The following is a 13716-nucleotide window of genomic DNA, read 5'->3' on the forward strand; positions in this document are numbered from 1 at the left end:
TGATAATGATAAGAAAATGGACCAAGCTGGGAAAATATCAAGAAGGGATTTAGAATCTTTCTTTCTCTCTCAGGCATACCTATATCTCAAGAAGGGAGTCATTCTCCCCAGTTTTTCTTTTACTTCTTTGTTGTTAAAAGTGAGGTGTGGAGTGTGAATTTGGTAGTTTTTTTTCTATTTCCTGTGAGAATATTTTTACAAAACTATCACAGTACAAAACACAGTTGACTTTCGGATATTAAGTGGGTCATTATGACATCATCATCATCATCATCATCAATAATAATAAAGTGCCGCCTATGCAAAAAAGCTGAAGAAACGGTGGACCACCTGGTAAGCTGCTGCAAAAAGATCTCACAGACTGACTACAAGCAGTGGCATGACAAAGTAGCAACAATGGTGCATTGGAAGATCTGCAAGAAATATCATTTGCCTTTAAGCAAGAACTGGTGGGATCATAAAATAGAGAAAGTCATAGAAAATGATAAAGTCAAACTGCTCTGGGACTTCAGAATTCAAACAGACAAGCATCTGCAACTTAACAATTGTCGATAAGAAAGACAAAAAAGTCTGGATAGTGGATGTGGCAGTGCCTGGAGACAGCAGAATAGATGAGAAAGAACTGGAGAAGATAACAAAATACAAAGACCTACAAATAGAAATAGAAAGACTATGTCAAAGGCAAGCAACGGTAGTACCAATAGTAATAGGCGCCTTGGGTGCAATCCCAAAACAACTGGAGCACCACTTCAACACCATTGGCATTGACAAATTCGCCATTAGTCAATTGCAAAAGGCAGCCTTACTAGGAACTGCTTCCATCCTGTGACGATATCTGTAATACCATCTTCTGCCTATCCCAAGTCCTTGGTAAGGACTTGATAGGTAGGCAAAAATGCCAAATCCAGTCTGAACATCTAGCTGACTGTGTGATGATTAATAATAACAACAACAACAATAATAAAAAAGTTGGAAGGGATCTTGGAAGTCATGTAGTCCAACCCCCTGCTCAGGCAGGAAACTCTATACCATTTCAGACAAATGGCTGTCCAGTCTCTTCTTAAAAACTTCCAGTGTTGGAGCATTCACCACTTCTGGAAGCAGGTTGTTCCACTGGTTAATTGTTCTCACCGTCAGGAAGTTTCTCCTTAGTTCTAGGTTGCTTCTCTCCTTGACTAGTTTCCATCCGTTGCTTCTTGTCTTGCCTTCAGGTGCTTTGGAGAATAGCTTGACTCCCTCTTCTTTGCGGCAGCCCCTGAGATATTGGAACACTGCTATCATGTCACCCCTCGCCCTTCTCTTCATTAAACTACACATACCCAATTCCAGCAACCGTTCCTTATATGTTTTAGCTTCCAGTTCCCAAATCATCTTTGTTGCTCTTGTCTGTACTCTTTTTTACATCGTGGTGACCAAAACTGGATGCAATATTCCAGGTGTGGCCTTACCAAGGCATTGTAAAGTGGTATTAGTACTTCACGTGATCTTGATTCTATCCCTCTGTTAATGAAGCCTAGCACTATGTTGGCTTTTGTGGCAGCTGCAGCACACTGCTGGCTCATATTTAAGTGATTGTCTACTAGGACTCCAAGATCCCTCTCACAGTCACTACTATTGAGCAAGGTACCACCTATATTATACCTGTGCATTTGGTTTTTCCTGCCTAAATATAGAACCTTACTTTTTTCACCATTGAATTTCATTGTTAGATAGCACCCAGTATTCAAGTCTGTCCAGATCTTCCTGTATCTTAAGCCTATCTTTTGGAGTATTGGCTATTCCTGCCAGTTTGGTGTCGTCTGCAAATTTGATGAGTTCCCCATCTATCCTCTTGTCCAAATCATTGATGAAGATGTTGAAGAGCACTGGGCCCAGAACAGAGACCTGGGGCACCCCACTACACACTTCCTTCCATGTAGATGCAGTTCCATTAGGACCATACGCTGAGTACGGCCTGTCAGCCAGCTACAAATCTATCTGGTGGTGATGCTGTCTAACCCACATTTTTCTATCTTATCAAGTAGTAGGTTGTGATCTACTTTATCAAATGCCTTACTGAAGTCCACAGCATTATATCCACAGCATTCCTCTGGTCCACTAATTTTGTCACTTGGTCAAAGAATGCAATAAGATTTGTCTGGCATGATCTGTTTTTGACAAACCCATGTTGGCTTTTAGTAATGACTTTGTTTGCATCAAGGTGTTCGCTGATTTGTTGTTTGATTATCTTTTCCAGAATCTTCACAGGTATTGAGGTCAGGCTGATAGGTCTGTAGTTTCCTGGATATATTTTTTTTCCCTTTTTTGAAAATGGGAACTAGATCAGCTCTTTTCCAGTCCTCTGGTAGTTCCCCAGTGCTCCAGGATCTTTGAAAAATATAGTTCAGTGGTTCTGAGATCACGTCTGCCAGTTCCTTGAGAACCTTGGGGTGTAATCCATCTGGTCCTGGTGATATGAACTCGTCTAGGCTGGACAGGTGCTCACTTACCATTTTCTTGCCTATCTTAACTTGTGTTTCTATTCTGTTTTTTATGGCACTGGTTTTGATAGGTTGGTCAGCTTTTTCCCTTTGTGTAAAGACAGATGCAAAAAATGAGTTAAATAGTTCTGCTTTCTCCCTGTTGCTTGTCACCTTCTTGCCACTTTTCCACACTAATGGACCAATCATTTCCTCAACTTTTTTCTTGTTTTTTACATGTTGAAAGAAGCTTTTTTTGTTATTGTTGACTTTGTTCACAAGCCTTAGTTCATTTTGAGCCTTAGTTTTCCTCACTTCATCTTTGCAGGCTCAGGCTATTTGCTGATATTCTGCCTTAGTTATGTGCCCTTCTTTCCACTTTTTATACTTGTCCTTTTTATCTTTCAATTTATCAGAGAGTTCTTTATGCAGCCATGCTGGTTTAATGATAACATAAATCATTGAAGAGAATTTCTATGGAAAGAAATTCTATAGGAGAATTTCTATGGAAAGAAAGACTCCCTAGATCCATACTGTGACTAACTGAAATAGGATGTAATTATAGGATGTAACTAAGCTCTTGAAATTTCCATCTTCTAGTACCGTTATGATGACTTTGGTTCCATGGAGGTGCTAACAAATAAAAAGTTTGCCATAATGATATTTTTCAGTGAAAATTCAACTGTTGAGACAGTTGATATTATTTTGCATTCAGCTACCATATCCTTAGTCAATAATCAATAGTGGCTGGGGTTGAGAAGAATTAAAGTCCAACATTTTGCATCAAGAAGATGTTAAACTAAAAAAAAAAAGAGGGAGACTGCAAAAACACAGAACATACTACCAAAGACTAGACCAAATAGACTATCGCACAAAAAGAGATAGTTAACATCATGCTTCTTTCTCTTGCTTTAATTTCATAATTATTATATATATTTATTAGGAAATATCATTTTTTTCTTTTTTCCTGTTACTTTTTATGTTAAAATGCTAGTAAAACAATTGTTATATCCTTCCCTAGAACAGTAGAATTTGTTGCCTATTCACAGTTCTTTTAGTTATGAAATCATTTGAGCAACGGAATCAACAGAGACTAATCATAATCCTCGGTATGTTTAAAAGCTGCAAAATAAGTCCACTTCTGTACAGTTTAAAGTTAATTTACCTATCATATTAGTATTGTGGATATAAATCCACAGGGGCCATCAAGATGAAAAAAAGGATAAAAAATATGTTCTTCTTTGCATCTTACAGGCCTAAACAACAACAGCACAACTTTTCCTTGTTTCCTTCCACAAAAACCTGGAATTTCAGAGGGGTAAGTACTTGTATTTTAAATGATTAGTGTACAATATATATGTAGGTTTTCTTTCTGGTTATCTTATTTCCATCCACCAGAGCATAACTGCAATGTAACTGAAGGTAAGACTAGGTAATTCTATAAAATTCAAGTTCAAAACAGTCACTTAGTTTGTGTTTATGGGAGCCAAATTGATACAGATATTCAGCTTGTTTCATAAGGGATTGTTTTTATTCAGGTAGTTGTCTTTTTATATAATCAAAAACTCCTGAGGACATTAATAACCATAATCTCATCCAGACTTTATTTTTAAATACTGTAGATCCGAAGGCTTCCAAGCACATGTAGTGAAACAAAATATATTTTTTATTTAAACTGACATGCTGAAAGATTGACTGTCTCTACCTGAAGAGTTTAGTTCTTTTAAAATAAACAGGACCGTGGCTTCCCCATTTAAGAGTGATGCACAATCTGAAGGCCCTCTTGAACTCAGGTGGCCCTCTTCCCACCTGGATGGGAAGTCTCATCCCTATGAGGTAAACCAGGCTAATTTAGTACAATTCTTTCTCTGTGATTAATGAAGGAAAGAGAAATTGTATTGCTAAGGGAGGAATAGGTCCTGAGGAGGTATAGCAATAGCACTTAGACTTACATACTGTCCCGTAGTACTTTACAACACTCTCTGAATGGTGTACAGTGTCAGCATATTTCCCTGAACAATTTGGGTTCTCATTTTACCAATCTCAGAAGGATGGAAGTCTGAGTCAACCTTGAGTCTATCAGGATCTAACTCCTGGCTGTGGGCAGTGTTAGCCTGCAAAAGCTACATTCTAACCACTGTGCCACCAGGGCTCCATATGTATAATGTAGGAGTGTATAACTTTCTCCAGATTGGGAGTTGCACGTGGCCTTTGAGTGGCATGGAGAAGATGTAGTCCATAAAGTGGTTTAGCCCAGGATAAAAAATAAATGTGGTTTGGTTTCATTTAATTAATTTAATAAGGTTACACTTCAGTGCTACATTTAATAACTTTCTTCTCTTGTATTAAAAATTATAGTGCATCTCAAATTTTGTAAGAGTTCTGAGAATTGATACTATGGATCCAGCATCTCCAGCGCATGGGTTCCCAATCTTGGCAACTTTAAGACATGTGCACTTCAACTTCCAGAATTCCACAGCCAGCATGGCTGGTTGAGAAATTCTGGGAGTTGAAGTCCATGCATCTTAAAGTTGCCAAGATTGGAAAGCCATTTTCTAGAGTGTAAAATATGTGAATCTGTCCTTCATGATAGATGGAATTGCTCACAGTTACGGAAGGAGCTATCTAAAGCAGAGTATCTGGCTGGTCATTTTGTAGATTAAATTGTTCATATTTAATCTCCAAGCTAGAGGATGATGTGATCTTGCCTGAATCATCTAAGTCAGATGTTGAAGACCATACTTATACTATCAGCCTTCAGATTCAGCAACCAATCTTTCTGGGGCGATTTTAATGGGTGGTTGTTGTTGTTGTTGTTGTTGTTATTATTATTATTATTATTATTATTATTATTATTATTATTATTATTATTATTATTGATCATCGCACAGTCAGCCAGATGTTCAGACTGGATTTGGCATTTTTGTCTACCTATGGGTCGGACACGACTTCGCAACTAACAACAACAACAACATCGAGTCCTTACCAAGGACCTGGGATAGGCAGATGTGGATATTTGATGGTATTACAGATATCATCACAGGATGGAAGCAGTTCCTAGTAAGGCCGCCTGTTGCAATTAACTAATTGCGAATTTGTTAATGTCAGTGGTGTTCAAGTGCTGCTCCAGTTGTTTTGGGATTGCACCCAAGGAGCCTATTACTATTGGTACTACCCTTGTTTGCCTTTGCCACAGTCTTTCTATTTCTATTTGTAGGTCTTTGTACTTTGTTATTTTCTCCAGTTCTTTCTCGTCTATTCTGCTGTCTCCAGGCACTGCCACGTCCACTATCCAGACTTTTTTGTCTTTCTTATCAACAATTGTTAAGTCCGGGATGTTATGTTGCAGGTGCTTGTCTGTTTGAATTCTGAAGTCCCAGAGCAGTTTACCTTTATCATTTTCTATGACTTTCTCTATTTTATGATCCCACCAGTTCTTGCTTAAAGGCAAGTGATATTTCTTGCAGATCTTCCAATGCACCATTGTTGCTACTTTGTCATGCCACTGCTTGTAGTCAGTCTGTGCGATCTTCTTGCAGCAGCTTACCAGGTGGTCCACTGTTTCTTCACCTTCTTTGCATAGGCGGCACTTAATTGTTGTTGTTGTTGTTATTATTATAGTTTATATTAGGAGGTGCACCAGCAGGGACGTGAAGGGAGGCATTTTTGATGGCTGTCGCCTTATATAGAACAATTGAAGCCTTGAGGCAAAAATGGCTTCCCATTAAAATGACATTCTGGCAATTCCCAGAAGGCCTTTGGAGGTCAACAGGTACAATAAGAAACTATGTCACTGCTGCTGTTATTTTTTATTGTTTTAGAGTAATTGCATTTTATTTTATAATTTTGGTATCATATTATCTTACTTACCCCATAGAGCTCTTAAAATAGTGCAGATTATAAATCTTAAGCACAAAGTATGTAAGAAAAAATAGCACATCTTACATCTGCACAACTTGATAACACATATGGAATATAGGATTGCAAACTGAGTTATTTTCAGGGAGCATTTGCACTTTATGGGTGATTCCCGAGAGTACTTACTATTACTCTTCTTAGTGCTCATTACATTAATTCTGTGGGTATTATTTATTATTGATCTTGTTTATATGAACAGGCCATTAGGTCTATTGTTAAATACAATCAAAAGATTTGTTTCTGCTGGAACAAGAGAGTTTATTTTGGCAAGAAGATAGAGATTTTATCAGTAGTTCATTGTGTGATGTTTGTTTAAGAGATGCCTGTAGCCTATTTCAAATAAAATTCAAAAGTACTAAAATATAAATAATATAATAATATAATAATATAATATAATATAATATAATATAATATAATATAATATAATATTAGTAATGTAATGTAATGTAATATAATATAATATAATAATATTCAAGTTTTTAAAGAAAAGTTTCAAAAGAACTTTTCTCCTTTCCTCTCTCAAAAGCAAATGCCTTCAAAGTCTAAAACTGATAACGACAGGAAAAATTTAACACTATTTCATTTGCTCATTCTTAGGCTTAAGTGCAACACAGGACCCGAGAACTTCGTTAGAGATGTAGTTGGTTGATTGCAATAACTTAGAGAGTTCTGTTTATAACTGAACCAACAAACATCAGTTTTGACAAAAACATAACTTTTACATGTGTATTTCAGCAGGCACAAATCTTTAAGAAAAATACCTTATTCTAAAATGGGACTGACCAATTTTTAATAAAATTAAAATATTTAAATAGCTTTAGATAGTTGGAGGCTTAATTTTAATGTCACCTTAATTAAGAAAAGTTAATTGATCTAATTAATAGCATACAGACTGTATTGCAAAACAAATGAGTCGTTTAATTATTGATATATGCCATCTTGAGGCTCCTGTGTTAATTGGGCAGCCATATAAATTTATTTAATAAAGAATTAAATATGTGAAAAAATTATCTAATTAAACAGAATATGAAGTTCAAATAGATGTCACCAATGGTGGGATTCAGCCAGTTTGCACCGCTTCAGCAGAACCAGTAGCTAATGCTTTGTTGCCCAGGCCCAGAATGGACTTCCAGAAGGGGCATCCACACAGAGAACCGGTTGTTCACACTGGATGTCACACACACTGCACGAATTATCAGACTAGTTTCATTGTAAGTAATATAAACTGGCTTTGATGACTTTCATTTCTCAAGTTATTTTTTTCATCTAAGACAATATTTGAAGATGATTATAACACTTAGCCCAAACATACACTTTCAGATTGATGTGTACTCAGCTGGCTTATTTGGTTTTTTTTTAGCCTGACCAGCCCTCTGAATGAATCACTCTGTGCTGGTTCTTTATTGGATAGCATTGTAGGCAGCTTACTGGATATAACTTATACAGGAAAATGCTGATGTTTCTTTTGGGGTTTCCTGTGTCACATTGTTAAATTCAATTGCTTCTTTTTCTTTTGTATAAATGTGAAGGCGAAATAGAAAACATTAACAAGTGCAAACTTGCTGTTTATACCAGCCTGAAGCATAAATACATGTAAATGGATGATTCATCATACAAGCTCTGAAACTGAGATTCCTGATTAAATAATTTGATGATGAGGGTGTCACATAATTTTCGGTAAACATAGTCTCAACATTTCCTATTATTCCATTTTAAAACTCATGAACATAGTTTCTAGCAGCGTTAATTGGCAGAGGTTCCATAATGGATTTTGAATTTACAGTAGTTTATAGGTTTTTGAACATAAAGGTGACTCTGGCTAGGTGTTGCCTTCTGATTCTCTTTTCAAAGTTCAATGTATTGATTTCACTGTGTGGTAGTAGCAGTGTAAATTGTAAGATAAGTATCTTCATTTAAATCTCGCAGTCATGCCTACTAGGGCAGCCATTCTATTTCACTTTTAGCATCCCATCTTCAAAATGAGAGTAGTGTCTTCTTTGGCTGGGAAAGTGACCACTGAGGAACAACTGAACTCTGTATCACTGTTAATCAGTATTTTTATCCAAGTTAATTTAAAGAAAAACTGAATTAGGGTAAAGAGAAAAGAAGCTTTATTTTGCATTTATGGGAACTTTAGTGTTTAAAGTTCTACTGGTTGTTAATTTATTGTACATGTTATTATAACTTATTGTTCCTTAACAGAATTTATTCACTGAATCTTGAAAGATAAGATTAAATGGCTGAAAATGAATAATATTTTTCATTAAACTCCCTCCACTGCTTACTAGATCCTAAGATACATTGACTAGACTTCAGTCTCATTGTAAGTGTACCTTATTGTTAGAAGTAAAAAAAGTCAATTTTACTAGAAATCTTTCACTTCCTTGCTTTTCAGTATATAAAAGGTATCACAAGCTAAACCTAACATTAAAAGTGCATCTGATATAAGAGAAAAATTCAATTGTTTTTAATTTGCCCTAGAAACTAAATACCATGCTGTTACATTTTAGATTTCCTATTGTTAATTATAGCTTGGAACAGGGTGTTGCTGTGTCGTCCTGTTGCCAGCTCTTTGTGAACAATGTATGAACTTGACCTTTTTAAATTTCCAGTCCCTGTGAGAACTGGGTGTTTGCTTTCTAATTTTCCTCCTCCTCCTTCTCCTCCTTGTTTATAATTTTGGGGGATGCTAAATTCTTTGATTTAATGGTAGATGCCGTGGAACCTATCTATTTAAATGTTTATGTTCAGGGAGCAGTTATAGAGTCAGGGTTTGTTGGAACCTTTGACCTTCCAGGTAAATTTCATCCATTATATTTTCACAGCACTTACTGATGATTTTATCAGTTTCCACCTTTCATGATAGTGTGTGCGGTTCTTTTTCCAGTCTTGTTATAGCAGCCTTGCCAGGTAAGATAGGCTAAACGATAAGGGCTAGTCTGTGATCATCTAAGAAGTCTCAGGATCATCTAAGAAGTCTCAGGATCAATTGTCATCCTGCTTTGATTGGAGGACAGACCATGTGAGGAGGCATTAAATATGAAATGTATATTTGTTTACTGCTATACTATTTGGCCTAACAACATTGCAGCTTGGGGGCAAACATTATTTGTTCTGTATCTTTGCATTTAACACTTGTTTGTTACGTTTTAATGGAAACTGGTCAGCTTGAAAATAGATAATTAACAAGGACAAAGAAAGTGTGAACGTAAATTTAAGCTTTTTGTTGAGAGTCTGTCTGCTCGAGCTAATGCCAGTAGTGTTCCCATTAAAAGCAAACAGCAGCTTAAAAGAAAATAATATGAAAAGGGAAGAAAAGAGAAGAGGTTGCTTTTGTTTGCATTCTAATCTAAAGTGTTAAAAGCGTACATGTTAGACATTAAACTGCATTTAACATCTAGTTTGATACGTAGACAGGTAAGTAAACCTACTTAAGACAAATGTTTCAAAAATTATTTTGGAGGTGCACATTCTTCTACAGTTGCCCTTCCTTCACAAATAATTGTGCACATGGGTAATCTGACCTAGCAAAATGGCAGTCTTGATTATTTTTTTCTTCCACCAGTAACTTTATCACTTACATGACTAATATTTTTAATGTTGATAAATGTAGGAGGGAGACTAGCAGAACCAGGGGGTGGTGTCAAGCAGAGCATTAGTTTAGAGCAGGGCTTTTCAACCTTTTCACAGATTGTACCACGTTTAGGATATGGCAATATTCAAGTACCACCCAGCAAGGTGTTAAAAACTTGACCAAAAAAAACCCCTGTTGAAAGTTGTAATTGCACTGAAATGATTTGTGACCATTTTTCACACTTGTGACCATTGCAGCATGCCCAGGGTCATGTGATTTATATTTGGATGCTTGGCAACTGATTCATTATGATAGCCACAGTGTCCCAGGATCATGTGATCCCCTTCTGCAACCTTTTGACAAGCAAAGTCAATGGCAGGGCTGCTGGTGGCCAAGTGCTAAGGCGGGACTTCCTTCCTTCCCTCCCTCCCTCCCTCTTTCTCATGCCCACCTCCTTCTGAAGGAAGAATTTGAACACACACACCCCAATATTTTCTCCCTTCCATATATTCATCAAACAAGGAAAAGCCTCCAGTAAGTATTGGCTGCCGGCTAGGGCAGCCTCCCCAAATGGCTTAATCCATAACTAAAGGAATGCTACATTCAAAATCAATTCAGGAGAAAAATACGTCAAAATCCCTTGCAGCAAAACTTACAGCTAACAGTAGCAAAGCAATAGAAGCTAACATGAGACATCAGCCATCAGCCAAATAGAAATTGCCAAACACTCCTTAAGAACACAAAGCCCCCATTACACAAATCCCAGAACTTCAAAGTCACAAAAGCACATAAGAATCCTTCCACTCTCCATCTCCCTCCCTCCAGCTGATGCTACCTTTCTTCATTCCTCGTGGAGGGCAACCCCTCCTCTGCTGCATTTCTTGCCTGTTTGTTGCTGTCAGCACAGGTGGCAGCCACAGAGGTTGTAGATCAGTTCATTGCTGGCCTGCTTGATCTCCTCTCCTCTCCCTCCCCCTCTTCCTTCCCTTTCGGTGCAGCTAGAGCTGACTCCACCACCTCCCAAGGCTGCTTCTTTTTTTTCTTTCTCTCTCCCTCTCCCACCCAAATTGCCTCCTTTTATAGCCTCTCCTGTTTCCGCCCCCCTCCTCCTTTCTCATGGGGAAGGGTGAGCCAGAAGTGAGCCTGGGGTCTTTGCCTCACCCCAGCCACTCTGCAGCTCCAGAGGACTCTCTCACAGTAAGTCCTTGGCTGCACTGGTTCTTTCCCTCCCCCACTACACTTGGCTAGGCAGGGTTGCGTATCACCTGCCACTCGTTAATGTACCACAAGTGGTACCCGTACCACCAATTGAAAAGCCCTGGTTTAGAGTATCTATGTAGTCATAAGATGACAAAGTCCAAATGAATGAGTTTACCTTACTCAGGTGCAAACCATTACTCTGAGAAGAGTTGTTTGCGTAGACCAGGGGTGTGAAACTGCCGTCCTGTGGGCCGGATGTGTCATGGCGAAACCGCACCCACCCCATTGCCGGTAAATAAGCTGCAATTATGTTGTGGCTTAAAAGCTAGAGTAAAACTTTGAAATAAACATTGCTGTTAATTTGAATAAAATACAGTTCTTGTTCCTGAATTTGGATTTAATCAGCTAACATTGCACTTCAGGAGGATCATATTATAAAGAGGGGTGATACTTGTATCCAGATGTTTGGTACAAAAGGTAGATAGATTAATATATGGAGTTGGAAGGTTGAGATTTTTGTATTATTGTCTTCTGGAAAATGATTAAGACAGAACTCTTCCAAATAGCTCTTTAGCTTAGTTCAGAGGATAACATCATTGCTTTGCTGAATTTGTATGTTTGTTTCCATACGTTCACTGCAGATGTTTGATTTTTTTTTACGTTATAGCTATAGTAATCTGAAACTGTAAATAAGAAGTAAATATACTGGCCACATCTAGTACTATGCTGTTCACACAACAGTTTACTTTTATAGCCTCTTTGCAGTTTTTCTCCAGTCAAGTCAAAATTGTCCCCATTATTTTGAAACATATTTTGGGTGTGGAAAAATGAATGGGGAAAAAGAATCTATTTACTAGCGTCTTTTTTCCCAACAAATAAAATTAAGAATATCTAATAGGATAGATATTTTTATAGTGTTTACAAATCTGTGGGTTTTATATGTAAATAACTGTTCAGTTTTGATTTAATGCTGATCTTCTGCACTTCAAATTTTATAATCAGTTCATGGTTTTAAAATATTAATGGAATTTGCTATGAAATGGAGAATGTTACAAGGTGGTAATAAGTATTATAAGTATAAGTGGTTATAAATATAATTAACTGTCAGAATCAGTGGAACAATCTGCCTCCGGAAGTTGTGAATGCTCCAACACTGGAAGTTTTTAAGAAGAGACTGGCCAGCCATTTGTCTGAAATGGTATAGGGTTTACTGCCTGAGCAGGGAGTTGGACTAGATGAGCTCCAAGGTCCCTTCCAACTATATTATTATTGTTGTTGTTATTAAATTTATACAGCCACCCACCTTATTAAAATTATGTATGTTACTTAATCACAACATCCTATTTTACATGTACTTTTCCCATACATTTTCAGAAATGTGTGTATGTGTGTAGATATTTCTTGAAAGGCTTTACTAAGAAAGAAATTTGAGAGCATGCAGAGTGTGTGAGCAGTTGTAAATAAGAAACATATTCTTTAATTGAAAAAATATTTATATTACCATTACTTCTCTGTATTCTGCTACTGAACTCCTTTGTATTCTTAATTTTATAGAAGAAACGCAAGCAGAGTACCCAAGATGAAGATGATATCAATGTGTGTAGCTTTGATTCAAGTGTAAGTATTTGGAACATAGAATCATTTAATGAAGTTGTCCAATTTGTTTTGTTAATACAATGTATTGCCTGCTATCTCAGTTCAAACACAGTAGAATTGTGTTTCATTTGTTGGGTGTTCTAGTTGTATGGTCCAGCTTGAAACCAGCATAGAAGCTCTATGTTTATATTTAAATTGCAATGCTATGTCTTTATATGCTAATGCAAACGTAAGGCTAAGTTGATATGATTGGGAAATAGATTGTTTCTTTGTTTATTATTGCTTGTGGTTGCATGACAGTGTTATAATATTCCCAGCCTCCAGATATATGGATGCTCCGAATTTTAATGATAGCTGATAATTGTAACAGTTGGGATGCACATATCTGGATAGCAGTCAGGTCAGGATAGGCTGCTTTGCAGCATCTGAAGGAGAAACAGCTGCTTAAAGCAGGGAAACCTAAAAAGAAGGAAGACGAGAATCCCCGAAAAGGAAGTTAAGTTATTGACTATATATAAGAAACAGTTTTCTAATTTATGCATCACACTCAGTAATAATGGTTTGTTAAAGTGATTTTAATTTCTGGCAACTTCTGATTGTAATGGTTAACCACCAACCATCATCACCATTCATTTTTATTTATTCAAGCCAAGCATCTTTTAAGAGTGCAGAACAAAGGCTATATTAAAATCAGAACTAGCTAGAGAATGTAAACATGTCCTGTTTTAGATCTCTTTATCTCAATATTTTCCAATTTGGAATGGCCAGAAATAGCCTGCATTCAGAGGAATTCAGAATACAATTCAAAATCAGTTATAGATGGCTGGTTCATTAACCATACCACTTGAGATGAGGAACAACAGCCGTAAGTGAGCACATTGATGCTAAGCAAGGTTCATGGCTTAATGGATGTGAGAATGAAATTGTTTTTATTATAATTTATTTGCTAAGCACCAAGAGTTGGACTCA

The 13716-nt window shown here is 37.0% G+C and overlaps 1 protein-coding gene across 3 annotated transcripts in view; it reads left to right on the forward strand.

Annotated features, from left to right (window-relative positions):
• ARHGEF3 (Rho guanine nucleotide exchange factor 3) overlaps positions 1 to 13716 on the forward strand; it is a 145010-nt gene that overhangs the window by 39266 nt on the left and 92028 nt on the right. For all 3 annotated transcript variants that reach the window (XM_083352927.1, XM_083352926.1, XM_083352928.1), the window contains 2 exons: positions 3714 to 3777; positions 12706 to 12768. In XM_083352927.1, coding sequence (XP_083209053.1) covers positions 3714 to 3777; positions 12706 to 12768 — 127 coding nt within the window. The remainder of the gene's footprint in view (positions 1 to 3713; positions 3778 to 12705; positions 12769 to 13716) is intronic.

Source organism: Vipera ursinii (genome assembly GCF_947247035.1).
Source record: "Vipera ursinii genome assembly, chromosome: 2".
In the NCBI taxonomy this organism is placed as follows: Eukaryota; Metazoa; Chordata; class Lepidosauria; order Squamata; family Viperidae; genus Vipera; species Vipera ursinii.